This window comes from Theobroma umbraticum, unplaced genomic scaffold, assembly GCF_002168275.2.
Source record: "Theobroma umbraticum cultivar Fairchild unplaced genomic scaffold, ASM216827v3 scaffold_56.0, whole genome shotgun sequence".
Lineage (NCBI taxonomy): Eukaryota > Viridiplantae > Streptophyta > Magnoliopsida > Malvales > Malvaceae > Theobroma > Theobroma umbraticum.
This window is the reverse complement of record NW_018397256.1, coordinates 8,976,388-9,001,194: the sequence shown is the minus strand read 5'-3', so window position 1 is coordinate 9,001,194 and position 24,807 is coordinate 8,976,388. Positions and strand designations below refer to the sequence as shown.

At 35.1% G+C, this 24,807-nt stretch overlaps 4 protein-coding genes across 12 annotated transcripts; 2 read left to right on the top strand and 2 right to left on the bottom strand.

Annotated features, from left to right (window-relative positions):
• The first annotated feature begins 2,731 nt into the window (after nt 1-2,731).
• On the top strand, nt 2,732-5,570 carry ROP9 (RHO-related protein from plants 9). The gene is made up of 8 exons (XM_021420177.2): nt 2,732-3,128; nt 3,321-3,408; nt 3,537-3,646; nt 3,944-4,007; nt 4,122-4,186; nt 4,291-4,356; nt 4,488-4,594; nt 5,290-5,570. The coding sequence occupies exons 1-8, from the start codon at nt 3,030-3,032 to the stop codon at nt 5,318-5,320; spliced, it is 630 nt and encodes a 209-aa protein (XP_021275852.1). The 5' UTR covers nt 2,732-3,029; the 3' UTR covers nt 5,321-5,570.
• Nucleotides 5,571-6,590: 1,020 nt separating this feature from the next.
• On the top strand, nt 6,591-9,907 carry CAK1AT (CDK-activating kinase 1AT). Of its 2 annotated transcripts, XM_021420776.2 has the most exons (3): nt 6,591-7,143; nt 8,363-9,336; nt 9,622-9,907. In XM_021420776.2, the coding sequence occupies exons 1-2, from the start codon at nt 6,658-6,660 to the stop codon at nt 9,302-9,304; spliced, it is 1,428 nt and encodes a 475-aa protein (XP_021276451.1). In that variant the 5' UTR covers nt 6,591-6,657; the 3' UTR covers nt 9,305-9,336; nt 9,622-9,907. The 2 variants fall into 2 exon arrangements, with proteins under 2 accessions (XP_021276451.1, XP_021276450.1); XM_021420775.2 differs by lacking the exon at nt 9,622-9,907 and having other exon boundaries at nt 8,363-9,586.
• A 1,008-nt stretch (nt 9,908-10,915) lies between these two features.
• On the bottom strand, nt 10,916-14,203 carry LOC110410870 (iron-sulfur assembly protein IscA-like 3, mitochondrial). The gene is made up of 3 exons (XM_021420777.2): nt 13,929-14,203; nt 13,696-13,736; nt 10,916-11,661 (listed from the first exon to the last, which is right to left on the bottom strand). The coding sequence occupies exon 3, from the start codon at nt 11,643-11,645 to the stop codon at nt 11,223-11,225; it is 423 nt and encodes a 140-aa protein (XP_021276452.1). The 5' UTR covers nt 11,646-11,661; nt 13,696-13,736; nt 13,929-14,203; the 3' UTR covers nt 10,916-11,222.
• A 1,262-nt stretch (nt 14,204-15,465) lies between these two features.
• LOC110410624 (putative plastidic glucose transporter 2) lies at nt 15,466-21,949 on the bottom strand. Of its 8 annotated transcripts, none has more exons than XM_021420409.2 (15): nt 21,698-21,949; nt 20,879-21,117; nt 20,324-20,435; nt 20,146-20,213; nt 19,910-20,042; nt 19,264-19,363; nt 19,036-19,148; nt 18,868-18,961; nt 18,285-18,438; nt 17,533-17,676; nt 17,368-17,441; nt 16,858-16,946; nt 16,348-16,462; nt 15,941-16,126; nt 15,466-15,718 (listed from the first exon to the last, which is right to left on the bottom strand). In XM_021420409.2, exons 2-14 carry the CDS (start codon nt 20,967-20,969, stop codon nt 15,944-15,946), a joined length of 1,470 nt encoding a protein of 489 aa, XP_021276084.1. In that variant the 5' UTR covers nt 20,970-21,117; nt 21,698-21,949; the 3' UTR covers nt 15,466-15,718; nt 15,941-15,943. The 8 variants fall into 8 exon arrangements, with proteins under 8 accessions (XP_021276084.1, XP_021276083.1, XP_021276085.1 ...); XM_021420408.2 differs by having other exon boundaries at nt 20,879-21,102; XM_021420410.2 differs by having other exon boundaries at nt 20,879-21,020.
• Between the last annotated feature and the right edge of the window lie 2,858 nt (nt 21,950-24,807).

Genomic DNA, 24,807 nt, shown 5'->3' with positions numbered 1-24,807 from the left:
GTTGAGCCCAAGGCCGCACGGAGAGTGGTCTTAAGAATCGCCCCGTGACATCTGCATGATCATTCTGACAAAAATGGTGACCAAAAAAACGTTAACGAGGCCAGTGAAATTATTTCAGCTTCTCCATTGTTTGACTTTTTTTTCACCTTCTGGGGCCTTAGTTATGAGTTTAACGAGGTTCTAAGGAAACTTGGGCTGACATGTTTCAACTCATGGTGCTGGTGGAGGATCGGACATCAGATAAGCTTTAACCTCCTGGAATTCCAGAATATCGGATCCCATCCCCAAAGTATGAACTTCAATTTTGATGGGAGCTTATTGTCTGGTCTGGTTCCAATCCTTTCAATTCCATTCTATTATACTGTTTTTTTATATCGCATTTAGGTGAGTGAAAAAAAATAACAAAAATAGACATTGAACTCTGAAATAAAGTACTACAAAATAAAGATAGGTATCATTGATTCCATCCTTTTGAATATAACCACAAAAAGAGTAAGAAAATGAAAACTCAGCATTCCGAGGCAATCTATGACAAATCCAATCCTCTGGACAAGTGAGCTTTTGGAGTTGAGGGATAAGTAAATTATTGACTCCAACAGTATCCCCTATTCCATAGTTTCCTATTATTCATCATTTGATAAACTGTGACGTAAATTAGGAAATGAGAGAGGGGACAGATACAAAATAAAGCTTGTAGTATCATCCTTTATCGCAGAAACCAATCGTGTAGTGGTTTGCACTTGTATTTTATGATTCAATACTTAATTTTAAGCCTCTGTATTAGTTCATTTGGTTGGTCTATAGTTAAATCATGACTCCAACTTAGGTCTGAGGAAGCATTTGCAAGATTTGAATGCAGGTTCAAGTCTCTTTTGTCAGCTTCTTAGGAAATTTGAGGGTGACAAAGTCTCCCAATGTCTGATTTTTCCAACCAAAAAGGAAACAAGGAGATTGTAAGATTTTGGTATTTGATTTAGGCCTATAACAAAGCACCCCTCCCCCGAGGGGAGGAGGGGAAATGCTTGCTTAGCTGAAATTGCCTGTTTGAAAGAACGTGAAGAATGCATCATTCATAGACGCGTGAACCGTGTTTGTTCAAATAATGCAAGTGTAATGAACCAGTGAATTTGCAAACTTGTCAAATATCCTCCAATTAAGGGACACTTTGTCTCTTCAGCGAATTTGGACACTGTCACTATTTTTAGTGATGGTTTGTCGACATCTACTGTGAGTTTGGTTCAAGACAGCTAGATCTTGTAAGATCTTTTCTTTGCTCCCCATAAACAACCCAGTTTTTCTTTTCTCCTCTGAGAAAAACAGAATAATTTTTGGCAGAAAAAACAATATACTGTGATAATAATTTCGTATTATTACTGCACTTAAGGTGAACTCTTTGTACTTGAACACACCATTTTCTTGTTCAGGTTTAACTCTTCCTTGAGTCCATCTAACACTCAAGTTGTGGCAATTCAAGGGTAAGTGAAAAAACCAAACTCTACAATGGAAACAAGAGAACAACCCAATCAATTTTTGCCCTTTCTTTTCCGCCCCGCCTGCTAAGCATTGAATGCCAACGAACCCAACAAACCTTTGCCATCAAACATAAATAACATGAAACACAAAAACACAGTCCCCCAAGACCGGTCATTCTTTCAAGAAAAGCAGAAACCTGGTGACCAAAGCAGGAAGAAAAATACTTTCTTACCCCACGGTTATTTAATACAGGCTTGAGTAAAAGAACACCTGAAAACAAAAAATAAATAGAGATTTGGGCCAAGAATGGAAAGAAGCATGGTGGGCAACTGCAGAAAAATATGGCTAATCTATTTTGTCCTTTGCAGTAGTTTGCAAGTGTATGATAAATAGGAACAAACGACAAGAGGACATCACGATTGTTCATGTAATAGATTGAATGAATCTAACGGTCGCGTTCGGTTCAAAAAACTGTTTAAAGTAGTGAAGTATTAAAGAAACCATTTCTCCACCTGTTACTGTGTTTTTTAGGTGGAGCATAGATGCAGAAAAGACATTTGACAATGGATTATTACTCCGTTGTTCTGGGCCTTAAGAAAATGATGCTGCCCTTGGGTCTTTTCGAATTACCTTTTGGCCACAGTAAAATAGGATGATCTTTTCAAAATAATATAAATTTATTATGCCCAAAAATATGGGGCAATTTATTAAGACTTTGGTACCTTAATTCAAGGTAGACAAGTTGGTCCATCTCTTTGTTAAGATATGATAATGTTGAGTTTCACAAGGCTTCAACATGCAAGGTTAACATTAAAGAATCCACAATCACTTACTATCAAAGATTGAATGAAGTTGCTGACACTAGTAAGTTGTTCAAGAGTTTTGGAACTTGGGATAAATATTTAAACTTTGTAATACTAATATTATTTTTCAGGTTCGGACTCAATCAATCCTTCAAGAGTTAAGTATTGAACTATTGGTAAAAGGAAACTACATATCATTTAAAGCCATGAGAAATACTGAAGATGCTCAATGGAAATTTAAACAATTGGATGAGCAGGTGAAACTTATTGGACTAGAATTTATGGTAGGTTTATTTGTTTAATCATATCTACCTTAGGAGTAATAAATAATGTCAAAAACACAAGCTGGAAACCAACAATGAAGAAGGGCCATAGGTTGCCGTTTGAGAGGGGGCCCATATTCTGCATTTCAAAATATTTATCTGTTAGAGTTTTGAAATTTATTGAGAGGGACGATAAAGTGCTGCAAGACCCTTTGACTACAGATGATTACTTCTCTCACAAGCTGATGTGTTTTTTTATTAGTTTTTCTCCTTACACTTAACAAGAGGGACTTCTGCTCTATCATCTTCTCACTCTTCAACTCATCTGAGAGCACTTTTCTCTCTTACCTCCTGCTTTCTCTTGTTTAACTTTTATATTCGTCTTTTACCCTGAAGCTGCAGTTAGCTTACTTTAACTGAACTTTTCAAGGAGTTTTAATATATATTAGTGCTGTAGCTAAAGAACTACCAGTGTTTCCGGTTTAGGAAGATGAGTGCTTCAAAGTTCATTAAATGTGTTACAGTTGGAGATGGAGCTGTTGGTAAAACCTGTATGCTCATTTGTTACACCAGCAACAAGTTCCCAACTGTAAGTTCTTTAAAGAACCAACCTGCTGAAATTCACTCTTATCCTTGTTTTATTGCATTGATGTACTTTGAAACTCAGGAGTGGTTCCTCTCAAAAGTTTACACCCTGGGTATTTTTTTTTCTTATTTACGCAACTTAGGAGTAGTAAGCTTGCTCTTTTTCTCAAGCTTTATTGCTTTTTCTCTGTGTCAGGATTACATACCAACAGTGTTTGACAATTTCAGTGCCAATGTGGCTGTGGATGGGAGCGTTGTTAATTTGGGTTTATGGGATACTGCAGGTATTTGGATTTTCTTACATGTAAACTTGAGCTCTTCTTTGGTGCTTGCTATGTTGGTTGAATAACTTGATGGGTTTTGCTTGATGCTTCTTTTCTGATTGAGTTTTCGTTTTTCATCTGATTCAAAGGTCAGGAGGATTATAGCAGGTTAAGGCCACTGAGTTACCGAGGTGCAGACATATTTGTCTTAGCATTCTCACTAATTAGCAGAGCAAGCTATGAAAATGTTCTCAAGAAGGTGCTATTTTCGATGCCAATGTCTTCTACTTTTAACTTTTCTTCTGTTCTTTAAGCAAAAAAAAAAAAAAAAGAAAGGTCTTTTGGTTATTGCTATTTTTAGATCATGTTTGAAAAAAGTGGATTTATTCCAATTCAAATTAAAGTCAAATGGCTGTTGGCTTTGTATTCTTTCTCAGCACAAATGTCTTTTAATGGAATCTTGATGTTAGGAAAATTGGATTAATGGCATCAAGTCAGGAGCTGTTTTACTGTGTCATATCCAATATCCTAAATAATCCATTTGATTTGTTCACAGTGGATGCCAGAATTACGTCGATTTGCACCAAATGTTCCGATTGTTCTGGTTGGAACAAAGCTAGGTAGGCAGCTCTCTCAGAACTATTTTATCTTATAACTATGCACAGAACTATGTTCAAAAAGATTGAAAGGATTTGATGAGTAACATTGAATTATGTTCTTTCTATCTATATCAGATCTGCGGGAGGATAGAGCATATCTTGCTGATCAAATGGGATCTAACATCATAACATCTGCTCAGGTAATGCTTTTCTTAAGTTTAGCTTTGTTGTGAACTTATTATTTGTGGATAGTATTTGGGTTTTAGCATAAAGTAAAGTAGCTCATTCAGAACATGCTACACAGGGAGAGGAACTGAGGAAACAAATTGGTGCAGCTGCTTATATTGAATGCAGCTCCAAGACTCAGCAGGTGAATTTTTCATGTCGTTATATTAAAACTTGTTCTGTTGTCCTTTCCTTCTTTATATATATATATATCTTTTGTGTATTTTTTTTGTAAATGTTTTAATGAATAAAACCTGATCTTTGTGGACTGTTCAGAATGTCAAAGCAGTTTTTGATACTGCAATCAAGGTTGTTCTTCAACCCCCAAGGAGGAAGGAGGTGGCAAGGAAGAAAAGGCACCGAAGGTCTGGCTGCTCAATTGCGTAAGTAGTTCATTTCTTCTCTTTTGTTAGTTTTGGTTGCTTAAGCCGTAAGATTTATTCCTGTCATTTGAAAATATTGGTATATTAGTGTTCATTCTTAAGTTGTGTTGTACCATTGTAACAAATGATTCAGACAAGGTTACAGAATCCTCATGGTCATAGAGAGGCTGAGTTCTGTCAGATTATCACTGATCAACTGGAAGGGATAGGTTTCCGAAACAAAGACGACTGGAATTTTAGGGGGGGTACCCCTTAAATTTTGTTTTTGGTCCTTGATGAGTTAAAAAAAGTCTTCTGGAACTTTCCATCATGCCAAAGCCTCCCTTAGAACAGGGAATCAGGGAGGAAAATGGAAAAGACAAGTGAACTGTTTGGGCAATGCTTTTGAACGAAGCACCATATCTTCTATTAATGCCCTTTTTTTTATAGGATCAACATTCTAGGAAAAGTTTCCTATGAATTCAGATCACACTACATGGTTAGATTTATTTAAGGCATCCCAAGGCTCTGGTCTGGTTTGTACCAATTTGAGGGCATTGCAATCAGAAAACAAAGTAACCATGGTGAAGAGACTTGACCTGAATAAGGTTACTATAAATCTTTCAACTTAACCGATATGGAATATAAGACCACTTAGCAAATGTTTCACTGCCTTGGGTGCATATATGGTACTAATTATTTGCTATCTGTTGCAGGAGTTTGGTCTGTGGAGGATGTGATGCTTAATTAGGAGATGGTGTGGCTGTGGATTCAAAGTCATCAGCCACTGACAATTGCTGCTTCCTGACAAGCAAACTTCATCGATGCTTTCATGTTTTTGGGCACTCAATGACTTGGACCAAGAAACTGACGGGGAGAAAGACAGAGGGAATTGTTCATTCTCTCGTGTATTATTACTATTACTTTGTAAAACTGTCTTTTGTGGTTTCTGCTGAAAATATAACTTGCTATGAATTAAATATGTTGTTTAACTCCTTATCCACCGGTCATTTGTTTTTTACCCTTCAGCTAGGATCTCATGTTACTTCTTTGTTCGATATCTTCCTGTTCTTGAAAAATCATTGAGCAGAAAAGATAGTGCAAGCGAACTCCTGCTATAAGAGTTATGGATAATAGAATCGTTTTGCTTAGACAAGGAATTTACAAGCAATAAGCAACATTTGATCAACAAAATCAGATATTAATTGCTTCCAAGTGATCAACAATCTCCCTTTTGACAAGGATTTTGGCAATGTTCACTGGTGGTTGTGTGTCATCTTCCATTTATTCAAAGCACATGCACCACTGAAAATCATCCATTTCTTCGAAGACTTCTAGTATTTGTAAAGGCTTAAGTTCATTCGCTTAAAAATTGTCAATTTGCCATGTCCAATTGTCTCCCTGATAAGAACAAGGAAGGGACCAGTGGATTTCAGGACAAGGACTGAACCATAATAAATGTGACGTGGGGAATGTAGATCGGCTTCTTAAATGCATGTAAGGAGGCAACTTCCCCTCTCCTGTCTAATCACGCGGAGGTGTCGGAATCATCGGCCCAGCAAAACAAAGTATGGGATCATTGGATTGTATGCAGACATAATAGTTATGTCTTTCATGATATCAAATTTCAAATTTTATTGATATTTTAATATATTTTTTTAAATATGAATCAAATCAAAATTAATTTATCGTTCGGATTAATATTAGGTTAATATTCTAAAAATTAATGTTGTCTGATTGTGGCTTACCAATTCTGATCCGTCCCTGACTTCACATTGAGCCTTTTGGACAAACTATGCTGTGCCCTACATGGAACTCATTTTAGCAGTGCAATTAGGCCGCGGAAGAACATCTGCTAAAAAGAACTCTTTGCCTCGTGGGCTTTGATTCGGGCCCAGTAATGGGCCCAACTGTAAGCCCTGTCTGTGGACCGGACCAAACCATGTCCTGCAATGTAACCCCACTTCATTAAACGTCGTCGTTGCTTTTAACTCCTTATGCTCGCTCTTTCCTCTTTTGAATCGATTCTTCCAAGCACAACAGAAAAAAGGGCACCTCGAAAATCATCAGACAAAGAAAGAAAAATGGAGCATCCACTACCAAAGAGCTGGAGTATCCACACCAGACCCGAGATCGTCGCCAAGTACGAGATCATGGAGCGCGTCGGCTCAGGCGCCTACTCCGACGTCTACAGGGGGCGTCGACTCTCCGACAACCTCATGGTCGCCCTCAAGGAAGTTCACGACTACCAATCGGCGTTCCGAGAAATCGAGGCCTTGCAAATGCTCCAAAACTGCCCCAACATCGTCGTTTTGCACGAGTACTTCTGGCGGGAGGACGAGGACGCAGTGCTCGTCTTGGAGTTCTTGAGGACCGATTTAGCGGCGGTTATTCGCGAAGCGAAAAGAAAGGAAGGTGGGGTCCGACTTGGAGAAGTTAAAAGATGGATGCTTCAGATTTTATGCGGAGTCGATGCGTGTCATCGGAACATGATCGTTCATCGGGATTTAAAGCCTGGGAATTTGTTGGTTTCTGATGATGGGGTTCTTAAGTTAGCTGATTTTGGCCAGGTAAATTTTATTGGATTTTCTTAGCTTTAGTTTGATTTTGGTTTTTTGAGTTAACGGTTTCTGTTGGGGAACTTCGGTTTTGCGAAATGTATGTGCTTTTCCTTTTTATTGCTTCTTACAAGATATATAGTTGAAATGTGAAGCTTTGGGAAGAAAGGTGTGGTGACTGGTGATCTTGAATGAAGTTTAGTTTTGATTGGAAAATTTGCTTTAATTTAACGGGACACATAGCAAGTGTATAAATCTAGAGCTTCTAATTGTTCAACGTAATAGCCCGATGATTACGTTCAATGACCATTTAGCAAGTGTATAAACCCGTTCATTGCGTTTATAAAGTCCACCGCCAGTTTGTAAAATAATAATCTGACTAGGAATATGTTGAAATTTTTTGTTCTCAAACTATGTCTATTCCTTTGTTGTTTTAGCAGATGCTTCCAATCATGTGATCAAATTGATCTGTGCCGAAGTTCGGAGAAGAAAATTTGGATGCTTTGGGTTTGACGGGATTTTTTCAAATTTCTGCATTCTGGGTGTCTTTTCATCCAAATGTTGCATTTGTAATGGTAAATGAGGTGATGCATTTGCATCAATAAGAGGTGTTGATGCTAAATTATGAAAGACTGTTGCTTTTTCTATTGACTTGCTACAATATCATTAGGACGTGCTATTGGTTTCCTGATAATTACAGGAAAGCTTAGCACATTGGCCCCATGCATTATATCATAATATGACTTTTCGGTGTCAATAAACAGTTAGAACAGGCACAGGCAGTCAAGATTTGGCATCAATGTCATTTGTTTTGGTTGTTAGTAACATGCTTTCAGTAATTTAAATTTTGTGTATTTTGGTCTGGGTCTGCATATTGTGCTTTTCATGTTCTAATGTTTCATATTAGGTATATCAAAAGAATGATGGGATCAAGGAATTGAAAGAAGTGGAGATTTTGTCTCCACTAAGTATCAGTGGTTCCTTGGTGGCTGTCTTAACTTGACAACTCGGCTGCTAAAACTCTCCAACTGCTAGTTTTGAGTAGTTAGTCTTGATTACAACATCTATCTCACAGCCTTGGTACATATTCTTGTAAGGGTGTGATTAGTGTCTCTAGTGTGTTTCTGAAGAACGCCAAGTACTCTATGAGTTATTGTCTATAAAAGAACTGTGCTATTTACTTAATTTGTTATCTTCTATACATCATATGTCTGTTTGGCTTTGTTTTCAGGCAAGGATACTCATGGAGCCCGGATTTGTTGCTGACAATGATAACCAACAATCATACGAGCAGAACACAGGATATCAGGAAAACATTTCTCCACCATTAGATTCTGTCCCTGGAACTGACAGTTTACAAAATCCAGGATATAATAACCTAGTGGAGGAGGATATGAGTAGAGAAGAATATTTTAGACAGTTTGTTGAGCTCAAGGCTAAACGACACGCCATGGATGAGACTGACAAAGAAACAAATATTAATGACGGAAACACATCTTGTCTTGCAACAGGTACCATAAGTGACATTGAAGATGATCCTCTCAAGAGTTCTTACTCATACGAGGCTGAAGAAGGGGGGGATGATGAACATGGTGCCCTCACATCTTGTGTTGGTACCCGCTGGTTCAGAGCCCCCGAACTACTCTATGGATCAACAGACTATGGACTAGAGGTGGATTTGTGGTCATTGGGCTGTATTTTTTCAGAGCTGCTAACTCTCGAGCCCCTTTTTCCAGGGATTTCTGACATTGATCAGCTTGGAAGAATCATCAGTGTTTTGGGAAAGTTGACTGAAGAGGTCTGGCCAAGCTGTTGTAAACTTCCTGATTACAGAACAATTTCCTTTGCCAAGATAGAAAAACCAACTGGTTTAGAAGCCTGCTTACCCAATCGGTCCCCCTATGAAATTTCTCTTGTCAAAAGGCTTGTTTGTTATGACCCAGCTAATAGAGCTACTGCAATGGAACTGCTCAATGACAAGTATTTCAATGAAGAGCCTCTTCCAGTTCCAACATCTGAGCTGCATGTCCCTCTTACAAAGAATGACCACGATGAGGATTCCCCTGGTGAGTGGAATGATTATAATGACATGGGTTCTGACTCTGATTTCGATGATTTTGGCCCCGTTAATGTCAGGACCACCAGCAGTGGCTTTTCCATACAATTCTCTTGAGCTTGGTCGGAATTGAATTATATCGTTGAACAGTTAAGTTATATATTCCAATTTGATTTAAGGTATAGTTAAAAAATCAGCTATTAGAAAGATGAGCGATCATGAATCTTTGGAAGTTGCATGTCTTTGTATTAAATCAATATGTTGAATGCCCTTCATTAATTGTGAAAACCAGAAATATATACCTGTGGTAAAATGTAAGCTTTGCCTTCCTTTTTTTTTTTTTTTTCTAAAAGCGCCATAAATATAGTGTATTTAATGAAAGGCATAATCAAAAGAGTATTGTCTTACCTCTTAGTCCTCATTCCAATTTTCAGATGGCAAAAGGCAGCCTAAGATCAGCAACTCCGGCGAGTAGATTCTTGCCAACGGTGGGTGAAAAATGAGAAAAAATGAAAAAGAAGGCAAAAGGGTTAAGAGAAAAAGAAAATATAAAAAATTCTTGTTTTGGTAAGTAAAAACATTTATTATTTTTTTAAAAAAGTTGAGATGATATTTTTGTAGGAATTAACAAATGTGTTTAAAATTTTTAATTAAAATTTAAGTTATTATTTTATTTAATAATAAAATGATGTTAGACGAAAACTTTAATAAATATATATATATGAGAGGTTTAAATATTAATTTTTAATTGAGGGGCAAAATGATATTTTAATATTTATTCTTTACATATTCTTTTATATGATTTAACTAACTAAACATCATTCTATGAAATTATAAAATAATTATTTATGTTATATTCTATTCTTACAATTTTTATTTCATTTTACAAACCAAAACATACCGTTACATTGAGTGTCGGTCAATCCATAAAACACTCGTTTTAAAATAAAATTAAGAGTAATGTGACATTTAACCTTTTTATTATAATGAGATACTTGTATTAAAAGCTGATTAATAACTTGATTTTTTGATGCCATTGGTTGATGATTGTCCTTTGTAATTTTCATTTTGATTCCAGCTTTTTTTCCAATACATACTTAATGTTTATTACAAGCCTATAAAGGGCATACTATTCTATCAGGACCCACAATTACTCTACTGGATAGAGCTAATTATGGAGCACAAAATCAAATATTCCTTCACAACAACCCTAATTGGTAATTGCCAGGAGGTGGAAATACTTTCATGTTACATAAATCAATATTTTTAAAGAGATTACATTATCATTACTAGTGATGCGACTGACCAAAACCCAGAATTGCATTAAACTAGCATCATAGTTATCTTCATGCCCTAACTAAAATGCATTGGGTTTTGAGACCACTAACCAATTTGATAGGATTATTACTTGTGCTTTTGATTAAAACCATATTATCCAGTTTTTACCAGGTAAATGCTCATGTAACAGGAAACATGCTTAGACATTATACCGTTGATAGGATTATTTGATTAAAACCCTCTTATCCAGTTCTAACTATATAACAGTAAACACTGACACTTTTTTTTTTATATAATTTAGAGACTTATCTAAGTATTCTGCCTAATATTATTTATTTAATCAAAATGAACTTAGCAGAAAACAAAGGCATGCTAAAATGAAAATTAAAAAAAAATGGGCATAGAATAACCCTAAATAAGAAACAGCCTCTTAATTTCATCATCTGATAGAACCATTTTTGCTTTCACCTTTCCCCTACTAGCTGATTAAATTTTCAAACATTGATTAATATTTTAGCTTGTATAATGAACTACTTCAACTTCTATCAGAACTTATGTAACACAACAATTGCATCAACAAATGGAATGAATTTCAGATGCCAAACTAGCATCAGTATTAGAGCAATGTTTTGAGCCCATACTCATATAATCAGTTGGCAGCAACTGCTATAAAAGCTCACCTGTATGCTGAACTTCTCTTCCCGTTAGTTTGTTGGTTAGTACAAATCCTATCTTATTACAAGTCTTCCAGTAATTTTCAATCAGTACCCTCTTTAGCAGCTCCGCCACTAGTACCAGCTGTTGTCATGAAAGATTCACCACATCCACACTGCCCTTTAGAGTTTGGGTTGATAAAAATGAACTCAGACCTGAGTTTATCATCTACAAAGTCCATCTTGGTCCCAATCACATGCATCAAAGCTTTTGGATCAATTAATATTTTCACACCCTTGTCTTCAACCAATTCATCAAACTTTCCTTTCTCATCAGCGTAATTGAGGATGTAGGATAAGCCATTGCAACCACGAGCCTTGACACCCAATCGAAGGAACGGTCTTTGACGCTGTTGAAGAAGGTGACGGATTCTGGAGGCGGCTGCATCAGTCAATGACAGGGCTTGCCGCCTCATGGCTGCCGGCCTGATTTTCTCTGCAGCAGTCACAAATAATCGCGAAGCCATGATTTTTGTCCCCGTCCTGCATTGGTGGTAAAAATTGACTAATATTTAGTACTACAACAGTGTCATAATATTATTTACATCAATCAATGACTTTAATCAAAATAAAGTTAGCAAAAAACCAAACCCTAGAACGAGCATGATTAACAGAAAATAAAAGAAATTGGCTCGGCTTTGAAACAACCCTAGATAAGAGAATAACTGGCGAGAGAGGGAGAGATATACCAAGAAAATAAATAGCAGAAACACTAGGAAAACAATACTCTAAGAAAGAGGACACTACTTTAGATAAAGGAGGCCTTCACAAAGAATGAGAGTTTTATACTCCCTATACATGTGAAGTTCTCCTTAAAAAGTAATTTATATAGCTGTTTTATTTTATTGTTTTTTTTTTAAAATTCTACATGTTTTAAAAGACTATTAAATAGCAAATGTTATTACATTCTATAAATTTATGACTTCCTGTTGTGCAGGCCCTTTTTTCTGTCAGAATTTGTTATTTTACTTCTCATCAATAATATTAGCATCTGATTCATTTGATTGTGACAACCAATATGAAGAACAAAACAATGTGTGTTCGAAACTTACCCATCCAGCATTCAAATGAGATAGGGAAAACAAGTTTCTAATATTTGGTGCTCCTTATATGAGCTATATAGTATTTACTAAACTACCTCACTGACTTCACTACTTTAGCTATGTATTCAAATCTTATTCAACCAACAAACATCAGGCTTCGTTCAATTGTTGTTTTTAATCATATAGCAAATGCAGCCAAGAACCAACAGATCCAAAGCTAGCACCAAATCACAAACAGTCCTTGCAGCTCTAATGTAAGAAGGGAAGGCAGGGCAACACATGAAAGGTCCAACCAGAATTAGCATGCAAGATGAAATAAACATGAAAGGAAATACAAGAAAGAAACAAAGAAAAATCACGTGTTTTTAATAAAAACAGACATCTGCAGGACACACAAATGAGCTGCTGCCAGCCTCCTTCCTAAAATTACAACCATGAGATAATGTGTATATGAGGTATCAAATTGGCAGTTCAGCTGTCCTGTCTTGTTCATATCTAATCAAATTCTATCCCAATCATGTTAGTCCCAATGATTTTCATTGCAAAGTCAGTTCTAATTTCCCACTTCCTTCCAAACATATCTTTTGTTCCTGAACAAGCCACCATATTTGTTTATTTACACAATTAAAAAAGTCAAATAACGATTTTGCTAGCACTGTTTTCAAGATAAACACACATGAAACCAACCCCCAAATCAAGGGTCAAGCTCATTGCCATTTCTCTAGGCTAAGCATAAATGCCAACTAGGATTTAGACAGATATCTTAGTTTTGAGCTGTAATACTATATTACAGGGAAGGTGGGCAAATTAAATAATTTTCAAAAGATTGCAAGTTAGCTGTCTGAAATCTGAATCATACGTCATACAGACCAGATGGGTAGGCAAAGTGCCAAATTTAAACCCAATTTCTTTGCCGATGTTTCTGCTTCTTCCAATTAAGGAGCTCTCCCTTTTATGAAAATCACTCATTGAATAGAATTCCAGAAAATGTTGGCCAAATTTTATTATAAAAACTAGCTAAAGAACAGCTCACAAACTTTCCTTTATAATTGCAATATTTACTTGTTGTCTCTTACTTTTAACATATCTTTTTAGCTCATTTTTGTCCTAAAGAAAAAGAAATTTTCCTGATGTAGATGCTGATATATGTGGATTCTGTTACTTATCATTATGTTTTGTTCTTAAAGTGAAAGCAGTTCAAAGCCAGAGGTGAGGTGCCTTAGCCGAATATGTTTGAGCAGACAATAGCAAGCAAACCAGCAGTGTATACCAAACCAAGCAGTAGAACAGACAGAAGAAATCATAGGCAGACACAAGCACAGAAGAGTAACTCTTTACCTTGTAAATCAGCAGATACAAAAGAAAGCAAGCAAGCCAACACAAGAACACCAAGAAGTAATTCCATCTTCAGCAAAGTCAACAAATAAAACAAGTAAAATGGAAGAAAAATCTTGGCTAAAAATCCGATATTTACCTGTGAAAGAGTCAAAACTTGATGGCTAGAGTCTTGTTTTCCTACAAAAAAAAAAGGTAGATAAATCAGACCTCATTGAACCCTAAAACCAAATCAAGAAAACCCAGATTTGAAGAAGAAGAAGAAGAAGAAGAAGAAGAAGAACCCTAACCCAAATAAAAAAAAAGAAGAAAAAATCAGATTTAAAGAAAAAGAGAAAGAAGAAAGAATAAGCAAAAAGTTCAGATTTCAACCCTAACAATTTCGGACTTCAATAGCAGGAAGAACGAAATCATGTGATCAGGGTGAGGGAAAAAGGATTCGACAATTTTGCCAAGTGACGAAAGGCAAAAATGTTAAATTGATATTTTAACCTTGTAGAATAAGTTGCAACACGAGACTCCATTGGTTTTTCATTACTGTTATATTACTTTGCTGCAAGGTTGGTTATTCTGTTACCCCATAATGTAAATGTAATTTAAATAATTACATCTCTTACACCAGATGCTGCCTAAATATTTGTCTCATATTCAAACTCAAATGAACTCATGTACGGTACTTAGCATCCCAGTCCATATATCAGTGGAATGTTTTATGGTTTGAAAAATTATTTGTGCATAATAATTAAGCCGCATATCGAGTCCTTAAAATAATTATATAAATCATTTAAATGAAGTTATAATATAATATTTATTATTATATTATATTATTATATTTGATTAAAATTACATTATTATAATATTATCAATTCAAATTAAATTATGAATAAGATTAATTATATATATAATTTAGGAAACAGGGGACTTGTTCTCGAGAGGAGTTTGCTATAGTTTACGCAACCAACATGTGCACTCTTGAATTCCTTCAGCGTGCTGTGATTCGATGATGCACCTTGGATCAAGTTCTTTGTGATATCTTCAGTCCCTCGTTAAGCTCAAAACCTAAATTTCAGTTCTAGTAACTCTGAAAAATGAGGGTAAAAATCTAAAAATGAACAGGGCTTTGTGATTTCTCAATAATTGCGGGTGCAAACAAGGTTACAGACCAAGCTATACTGAGTTTGACATGTAAGTATGTACGTATGCAGACAAGATTAGGAGTTCGACATGAAGGACTTAGTACATTGAAAATCTTATTCACATAAAATGAAGAATATACTTACTACCTTGGATCAAAATTATCTTCTCCAAGGTCCTCAGCCCATAGGAATGCGTACTTGTATTCAGCAACTGTGTCTGGATGCAAGAAACGTTTGGCAAACCACCTACAACAACATAGCTTTACAGCTGATTAGTGCGGATAAAACATATGTATGCAGGTGTGCACACTACTGTGAACGAGGAAGAAAAACATTTGGGGCAATTAAATTTGATTCACTGCAGACGTATGTACGGCAAATCTCTCCATTCATCCACAATAAGTTAATAATGGTACTGAAAACAGTCCAGGACGCAGCACCTTTGACGCGCTTCAGTGTGCATTGCGCATACATGCGGTGAATATATTAATGTTAATGCTGTCAGATTCTTTCAATGCCACTCGCGCTGTTCTTGAAATAAATTCATCACTCAAAATGAAATTATTTCAGTTAAAGAATTTTGATTTAATTATTAATAAAAAGCATCATTAACATCTTATATACTTTACTAAAATTTTCTTAGATAATTATATATAACCATATGATATTTTTTAATTATTTATAAGCATATAATTTAGTGCAGCTCGCGTTACCCTAAGTCAATTCTGATACTAAATGGAAAGATATGAAATTTTACCTCGGAACCAAGCAAAAACAAATTGAACCATAAAGATTTTATAAAAAATGTCACACACACAGCGCATCTAATATCATTTGAGACCGGAATACATCGCTCGCACTATTATGAACTCTCCACAGAATACAATTGGCCCCAGATGAATTACGGGCCAGATGGATTTATAACTATTACTTCACGTCAAACATCAGCCTGGTGCCAAACTTGGTTTCCATGAGATCTATTGTTCAGTCAAAATTACTGCCCTTGCCATTTGTTTGTGTTTTGACCTGCATATGAATCGATTCCACCGAATGAGAAGGAATTATATACAAGAAACTCTCTCAACGGTACGTGTGCATGCACACAAACGCAAGCACCATGTGCTTGTGTGCACAAGCAAATGCGGCTGTACATGTTGGGGCGGTTCATTTTTGGTTGCTCTATATATAAGTAAGATCAGCTTATACCAGCCACTTCATCAATAAGATTGAATTGAGAAGAAAATATACCTTCTATTCCTGTGGGAGAAGAGCTATCTCAATTTCTTGAAGAGATTTTCCTTTTGTCTCCACTACATTCCTTTTAACGAAGACCACAGCCATCATGCAAACACTTGCAAACATCGAGTATAAGAGCTGTGGCCCAAGTTGCTCCAGCAAACGAAGGAACAGCAAGCCCACAAAGAAATTAATGACCTGAAGAGCAGTGCAGAAGCAACCAACCAAAAACCATCAGAAGATATACAGCAGCAGGGATCTATTTCTGATTTCTCTGCTAAAATTTGATATCCCAACTAGTGTAACTAAATTTGATTGCAAATGCTGTCACATCTCACAAGGATACAAATTCATTCTTGGAAGAAGAGAAGCAAACAACCAACAATGAAATGAAAGGAAAGGAAAGAAAAGAAAATTACCCAGTGCACTGACATACAGACTGCCATAGCTTTTGCCCTGATTCGACTAGGGAAAATTTCTGGTAGAAGGAGACCTGGAACAGGACCAGCTCCTAATGCAAATGTTAAGACGAACCTGCACATAGTTCAAATTAGAGTCCATATCCTGAAATTGTATCTCTAATTGCCTTCCAGCACCCAAGGCTAACATTTTACATCATAGGCAATTTATATCTCCATAATTAAGAACATAATCAAACTAACAGTTCTGCTCATGGTTTATAAAAAACTAGTATTAAATATTTTTGATAATCTTTTCATTATTTGCAGGACATTCAATTACACATCCAAGCTTTTGCTTATTTCATTGGTCAGAGTCAAGTCAGGTCTGAGCCTCTGAGGATCCAAACACATTTAAACTTACAACCAAGATTTCCAACTATGACTTCTACAGATTTTGAATACTTTCCGCCGCGTAAGACCTTGGCGTTGAGAGATTTTTAAAAACAGGTAAATTTAATCAATACTTACATTAGCATGCCGCCAACTGATAGGTATAAAGATCCAGAGCCTGACACATAAGTATTTGCTGCAGTGACTTGAAGAACCATTGATATAGTCTGAGTAAATCATATGCACACATAAATACCAATTTCTTGTCATAATTTGCATTCAAGAAAAGAAAATATATTTGCTTTTAGCTGAGCCATCCATAACATAGTAACAGCAGTCTAAATAACTGTACTTCCATAGTTCTTGTTATGAAGGATATACTAGCTTCTTTCACAGAAAAAATCATTTCGATTTCATTTCAAAATGAGATCAATGGAACACTTTTAACAAAGGAGGGCTCCTTTCTCTTGGCACAAAAGACAAAACATGTGTAAAGCATTGAAGAATATAAATTCAGATGCCCATGGGTAGACCATATGCCTTTTTTTTATTCATTTCTCTGAATACATGTCATGGAGCTCTATTAGAATACTACTTATACATGAAAGGGCTTTCCAGGAGAAAATTGGTGAGAAGAATTATATTTACCATGCCAAAGAAACTCCACAGAAGAAGCACCTTTCTTCCAAGTTTGTCCATTAATAGCATCGCAATGATAGATCCTACAATGAATGAAAAATCATAGATCATGAGACAAGGCAAAATGCCATAATACAACATGCACAAGACAGATATTAAGGAAAAAAGGTATACCTGATAAATTTGCAACTCCAATGAACACATTCGCAAGGTCTGATGGTACTCCCGCACTTTTAAATACAGATGAAGAGAAATAAAATACAGCATTTATACCGGATAGCTGTTGTAAAGCAAAGAGGGTTGACCCAATAAAAACAACTGCAAAAGGAGAACATGAATAACAAAGCCTAAAAGGGAAAAATCAAAGCAGAACAGGAAGCTACAGTGGTGGCAACAGCAAAAGCAGCTGTAGACGCAAAAAATGAAGAGAAGAAAAAAGGCATAAAACAAAAAAAGTTTCTAAACTATTTAAGAAAATTCAAATAAACGCTTATTTTTATTATGTTCAGTCAAGCTCTTGTACTTTATTTTGAACCAAATAAATCTTTATGACTAATGGTTTACTAATTGGCATTAGTCAAAATGACACATGTCATTTTTATGCCACATGGTATGTTGACTTGTCGTAGTTGATGGTGATGTGGCAAAATGACATTGTCACGTGGCAATTTCAACCCCTTTACTATGACAAGTCAGCATGCCGTGTCAATAACACATGAGCATAAATTAACAAATTTCATTTTGACGAACGGTAATTAGTCCACAATTAGTCATGAGAGTATATTTGAGCCCAAAAAAAGGTATAGAGCTTGATTGAATCCAATAATAGAAAAAGAGCTTATTTGAATTTTCTTGAATAGTTCAGGACTTTTTAAAGCATTGTGCCAATAAAAAACTGCTCAGAAAGCCTAAAGAGTAATAACTACCTCTAAAATGGCAGCCATAGAGCAATTCTGAGAGTTTCACAGTCTCTGCATCATCCCCTCTGTCAAATTTGGATAATTCTAACATGGCATATTTGACATGTGATCCACCTAAAAGCCTCTCAAATTCAGCTTCAGCTTCAGCACTTCTTCCTTGCTGTGTGACACCACCAAGACAATATAAGCATTTTACTTCAATTTGAACTTTAACAAAACTGAAAATCTGTTTTTGTCGAATTGGTTGGATGCTACTGGTGGTGGGCACATTTCGGAAACATTTCAATAGAAGAATGGTACTGTTTTATGCAGCAAAATTCAAAGAATAAATAACATAACCGAAAGGGATCTAGTAAAACTTGATACTGATTCTAACCAATGAATTGCATCTATAAAAGCAAGGAAGCGACACATACACCCATGGAGAATATATTACATAAAATCAGATAATTAGAGCAATGCAAAGTTAAGGGGAAAAAAGTTATGATAAGAATCAATATCCAAGGCTTTGTTTCAATAGTCATATGATACTATTAAGATTGAATAGTTAATATTTGAAATTGCAGATCACGAAAAAGAGGGAGCAAACCTTGTATAACCAATGTGGACTCTCAGCACAAAACATCATGGCAAATGCAAGTAACCCAGCAGGAATCGTGGAGACCCAAAAACAAATGCGCCACCTGAGCAAATTAAGCAAAATAAGTCTGAAAAGTAACATATCTATAAAAAATTCTACCTAAAGCATGATTCATACCAGCCAGCAATGTCTTTGACAGGGATTCCAATAAACAGAGCCCCCATAAGTCCCAGACATGTTGCAATCTGGATGAAGCTTCCAAAAGTACCCCTCACAGAAGCAGGGGAAACCTACAAGCATTGAGTACATAAATCAGGTAACAAAAAAACACTTTATGTTCATGCACAAAAGAGAGTGCTATATAATTCGATAATTAATGCACCACAAAATTAACAGTGTGGATACCTCTGTCACATATAGGGCTGCAACAGGTGGACCAAGCCCCATGCCAGTCCCAACTAAGAACCTTCCAATGAGCATACCCGCCAAATTTTTCGTTGTTGCACTGAAATGAAAATTTTGTTTTTCAGAGTCCCATTGCTATCCTTATAAACTCAGACTTTACAAAGTGAAACAGAGAGAAAAGAATCATGTGGCGACTAGAGCAAGTAAATAAAAGTTTCTTAGGACATTAAGGAAATACTCTGTATATCACATATTAACAAGTTCACTACATGACCTCTACACAACTAATGTTGCAAGAGCAAAAAGTTATCACTGGTCAAAATAGAAGAAAAATAATTATGTAACATGTATTAATCAAGGTCCTATCTATTCTAACTTCATTCAAGACAGTAGAGTTGAAGTCACACATAAGTTTTTCTCAAAGGTGATAAATTTCTAATACATTGTTCTCTGATATAAAAAACATATAATTCAATGCATCAAAAGTAAACTAATATATCACAAAAGGGAGGGTGTCAAATTCAAATTGCAAGGTATTATTAGCAGCACTAGGAAATAAAAAAAAGAACACAGCAGTCAGTAAGAAAGACAAGAGCACGGCACAAAAATTAATCATCACAAGCATTTGATTACCATTGCATATTACCTCGTAGAAGCACCAATAATCATAGGCAGAGCACACAACTGAAACGCCCTACGGCGCCCAACACCATCAGCAATCCAACCACTGAACAAAGATCCAATAAGGGCACCACCCAAACATGTACTCACCACCAGACCTACATTTAACATTTTATAATAAAGCCAATTATGTTTGAGGTCTAGACCTTAGATGTGAAAGTCAGAAAGGAAAAGAAAAGAAAGATGGGAAAAAGTTGTCACCTTCAGCCAGAGTATTCCCACTGAAACCTAAATCTAAAGAGATGCTCTCAAGCGGTTCATTAACTACCCTGTATAGAATAGTCAATATGCAAACCATAAACATCTAGTCATGTTAACCAATCAAAAAGAATAAGCAGGAAAATGAGATAGAGATGACAGTTTTATATAGAACACGAACCCAAGGTGGTAGCCAAATAGGAATGAAGATATGGTTGCCACTAGTACATGCGGGAAAGAAAGCCTCCATGAAGGATTCGTACTTTCCACATCCATGCTGTTCTGTAAGAGAGCTAAACATACACAATAGTTAAGCACAAAAATCTTCTTAAATGACTTGAATGCTCATAAAAAATTTTAAAGAATTCATTGAAGCAACCCTTTTCATAATTTTCCAGGAAATTAATTAGATATCCTAAAACAACCTCAATTTTTTTTAATCTGTTTTTCACATCATGGATCACCAAATGCAAATTTCTGAAGGGTGAACTAAAAAGAAAGCAAAAGAACTATACAACTGGAACATGTAGTGCTAAAAAAGAAGAAAAACAAATTCCAAAATCCTGCCATTGGTTAAATATTTTCTGCATACAGAATTCAGAAAGACGCAACATGGGATAAATACCAGTGAGCGCTTCAGGCAATTAGAATCGAACTGAGTTTGTTGGTTCTGGGTCTATCAACTAGACAACCATGGCTGTGCAGAGACCCTCAGCTAGTCAATAGATAAATTTACCTGAATTCTCTTCTACATCCATTACAGTTGAATGATCTCTTGATGACAACCTCTTGTACATTGAGAATGCTTCACGTTGACGTCCCCACATGCCAAACTAAAGCAGCCAGCTCCGGCCTTCAAATCACTTGATCTCGCTACTCTTGGTAAGGATTTACAGTCACATTGCACATAAATTAGCATTTAACGTCAAAATCTCATTTCCTTCATTCATCAAAGAACACCTAACATTCAAAGCTCTGTTTATTTGCCTGTATTAGAGCTTTAATACAAAACTTAAAACAAATTCCCATTCAACAGCTTGTATTTGGGCCAATTTCCATCATTCAAAACAAGTCAAACAAAATCTCAATCTACAGTTCGTAACGAAGATTAATCTGAAAGAGAACTGTTTAGATCGCAGTTAGGGTCAATAAAAAGCAAACGACTCTCTATTGCTATCATAATAACACAAAAACTTACCTCCCACTTTCACTAAGTTGACACTAAAAATCTGAAAATTAAGCTAACTTCTATCCTTACCGTTCAAAACTCACTTCATTTTCTCTTTTCCTTGATTTTTTTTTTTGAAAGGCTCTTTTCCTTGATTTTCTTAACAACCAAACAGAAGGAAAAGGAAAAACAGATGATCTTCGTAGTAAACCAAACTAAACCTATGAAACTATAATTGATCGCCTTCATCAATCAAACCAAATAACTTACAGAAATATAAAATCACAGTAAAAATTGCACAACAAAATGATCACTTAAAAGAAATCCAACGAAGATTAACGCTAAAAAAGTTAATATTCGATGAAAAAAAGTTAAAATTAAAATCACCTCGCTTAAGATGATTTGATAGATCTGCCGTACGTAATCAGCATACAGTTTTGGTGACAATTTCACTGTAAGGTTACGAAATTTCGCGAAAAAGAGAAAGCTCTGGAGTTACTTATAAGTAAAGGAAAATGTAAAAAAAAGAGAGGTGCGCTTAGGGGCTAACGTGCGCCGGGGGTTGTGAGGAGTGGGGACTGGAGGTTCCTTAAAAACTGCTGCAAGGAAACAGAGCAAAGGCAATGGTTCTTTTTCTACAGCGAACTAGACTCTATTAAAAAGCACGGGAAAGAAACAAGGTTGCTAATGCTACTTAATAAATCCTTTTTTTGTTTAATTAAGTTTGTTAGTAGCTAAAAAACAAATTTGCCCAGCTGGGAAATCAAATTTAAGTCTTAAAAAAAACGTTATTTACTATCTCACTGTCACTGTCGCGATCGAGAAGAAACGGGGTTTCGATTCGGTGTTGCGATTGTTTTTTTTCCAGGTGGACACCTGTCTTCAAGTTGAACGTGACAGGTCGGTGGAAGGAGATGTTGATGGGGGTAGTTTAGTCAATTAGTGTATGGGGAATTTTATTTCACGGTCGTAAGCAGGACAAGTGGCAAGCGTCCAGAAATGAGAGAAGTTTGAATTATTGCAGCAAGGAAGACTCCTGGTCTGTGCCCTGTGGAAGTCGTCGTTCAATAAGGTAAGGTAGTGCCAATGTCCTTATCCTTATAGCACCTTGCAGTTTCGTTGATTTACGACGCTGCCACTCTGGTAGTGGTGTAAATAAGTTAATCATCGAGCTATTAGGATTTAGGTTTATGGCAAGTTTTACCTTTGTAACCTTCTATAATAGATTTGTATACTGTTTTTTTTTTTTTAACAGGATTGGCAATCCCATATTGAATCAAACATCCAAAAAGGATAGAGTAAGGTAAGCAAATTCTTTTCATATATCCAAAAGCAATATGTATAATGAAATAGATGTACCAACGATTAAAATCTCAAAATTTCATGTTATAAAAAGTATGTAATGTATGTCAGTGTTCTTAATTTTATGAATGAACTATAACAATATATATAAATTTATAAAAAAATTTATTATCATATAATAATAACATATAATAAAATTTTTACTAATGTGGAAGTAAAGTTTTAGTAACATATAATAACATATAATAACATAGAGTTTAAATAAGCTTATAAATCACATATCTACATTTTTAATCCAAAAAATATGCTTGATAGATAATAGAAGACTCATACTTATATACCCAAGACCCATCTTGTTTTTTATTAATGTGGGATCTGTGACATTCTTGTTGCGTGGCCAATACCATATTCGCAAAAAGATAACCTAATGAGGTATGCAGTGCCACAAAGTAGGGATGGCAATGAATACTCTATTACAAGGTATTTATGGATACCAATTAAGTTATATAGGGTTAGGGTATCCTATAACTGAGTTTAAGACAAGTTCAGGTACCACCCATTAAGTATCCGCTACCGGATTATTATTTATAAATTTTTTATTATTATTTTAATAATTAAATTAAAAATACAAATTTTACCAGCTTTACAAGAAATTCTTTTTATTAAAATCTAACAAATATATGAGAAGTATGGTTACTCTAATTATTAATGTGATGACATTAATATATTTAAATTAAAAAATATTAAATTATTAATTATGTTTAAATAATATGAATATCATATTATATTGAAAAGGAATATAATTACTATTATATATATATATATATACTTTTGATATAAATATGTTTACTTTCTATTTTTTATTAACATTAAAAAATTTATAATTTATAAAATTATTAATTATAATGTATATACTCTTGTTTATATAAACTTATAATATATAAATCTAAAGGGAAGTTGTGATATTAAGGCAGTTTTAAAACTTAGTTTTTTTTTAATTTCCATGTAATTAAGGACAAACTTATGTAGTTAATTAAATAAATTAATGAAACTATGATATATTAATTGACTTGTAATGTCTTTTAATATATATACTTTGTATACATTTTAGTTCATTTATAAAAAATATAATTACTATTATATATATACTAAAATACTTTTAATATGTATACACTTTAAATATAGACATATTTACTTTCTATTTTGTATTAACATTACAAAAATTATAATTTATAAATTATTAATTATGTTTGAGATATTTATTTTTAATTATTTAAATTTAAATTTTATTATTTTTTTGTTTTTGTTAATTTAATTATTAACAAATTATATAGAATATATAAGAAAAATATTATTGTATATGGATATGAGTATGGATTTCGACTTGGGTAATTGGGTACCTATTAATAACATTTTAATAATTTTTTTACATAATCAAGTTTTTAAACGGATTAGAGTAATTATAGGATAGTGGAGACGTATTAGGATTAGGGTTAGAGTAATAATTTTTAAAAATATTCAAGTAGTTAATAAGATTTGGGTATTTTATTTTTTATAGGGTTAGGGTTTGGGTACCTCGAAATTAATAAGTACCTTACATGTTGACAACCCTAGACCACTATTTGTAAGTCACTCAAGATTCCCATACTTGCCTGATGTGGGATTTTGGAAGCACTTTACCTATTTCCTTCCTGAAGTGCTAAGCGTAACATCCCCACCCACTTAATTTGACGACACCCTCGTCGTCGTCGTTTACCATGCCTGCCTCCCCCTCGAGGTGCTTGGAGTGGAATTAGATCAAGGGCTGGTCTATTCTAAAGCCACTTGTTACGGAGTTATTATCCTTTTCTTAAAAGGCTAACCTAATAAGGTGTGTAACGTCATCGCTTATAAGTTACCTAAGACTCCCCTACCTGCTCGATGTGAGATATTTAGAAGTACCTTGCATACTTTCTTCCCAAAGCATTAGGTGGGACATCCTCACCCACTCAATCGAACAACGTCATCTTCGCCATCAGCCACCCTATTTGCCTCCCCTTTGAAGTGCTTAGCGTAAAATTGGGTCAAAGTTGGATTTGCTCTAATACCACTTATCATGTCAAGGTTCGGTTTACTTTAATACCACTTGTTACGAGAGTATTACATTTTCCCCAAAAAGCTAATCTAATGGAGTATGCAGCATCACCGCTTATAAG

Bases quoted from the DNA above. Each gene is read 5' to 3' on its own strand.
- ROP9 (XM_021420177.2), top strand. From the start codon at position 3,030: ATGAGTGCTTCAAAGTTCATTAAATGTGTTACAGTTGGAGATGGAGCT. The intron at 4,008-4,121 runs GTAGGCAGCTCT...TATCTATATCAG, and splicing joins TCTGGTTGGAACAAAGCTAG to ATCTGCGGGAGGATAGAGCA. The intron at 4,357-4,487 runs GTGAATTTTTCA...TGGACTGTTCAG, and splicing joins GCAGCTCCAAGACTCAGCAG to AATGTCAAAGCAGTTTTTGA.
- CAK1AT (XM_021420776.2), top strand. From the start codon at position 6,658: ATGGAGCATCCACTACCAAAGAGCTGGAGTATCCACACCAGACCCGAG. The intron at 7,144-8,362 runs GTAAATTTTATT...CTTTGTTTTCAG, and splicing joins AGTTAGCTGATTTTGGCCAG to GCAAGGATACTCATGGAGCC.
- LOC110410870 (XM_021420777.2), bottom strand. From the start codon at position 11,645: ATGGCTTCGCGATTATTTGTGACTGCTGCAGAGAAAATCAGGCCGGCA.
- LOC110410624 (XM_021420409.2), bottom strand. From the start codon at position 20,969: ATGTGGGGACGTCAACGTGAAGCATTCTCAATGTACAAGAGGTTGTCA. The intron at 20,436-20,878 runs GTAAATTTATCT...GTGTATGTTTAG, and splicing joins GGATGTAGAAGAGAATTCAG to CTCTCTTACAGAACAGCATG. The intron at 16,127-16,347 runs GTAATTTTCTTT...ACTGCTCTTCAG, and splicing joins TCTGTATGTCAGTGCACTGG to GTCATTAATTTCTTTGTGGG.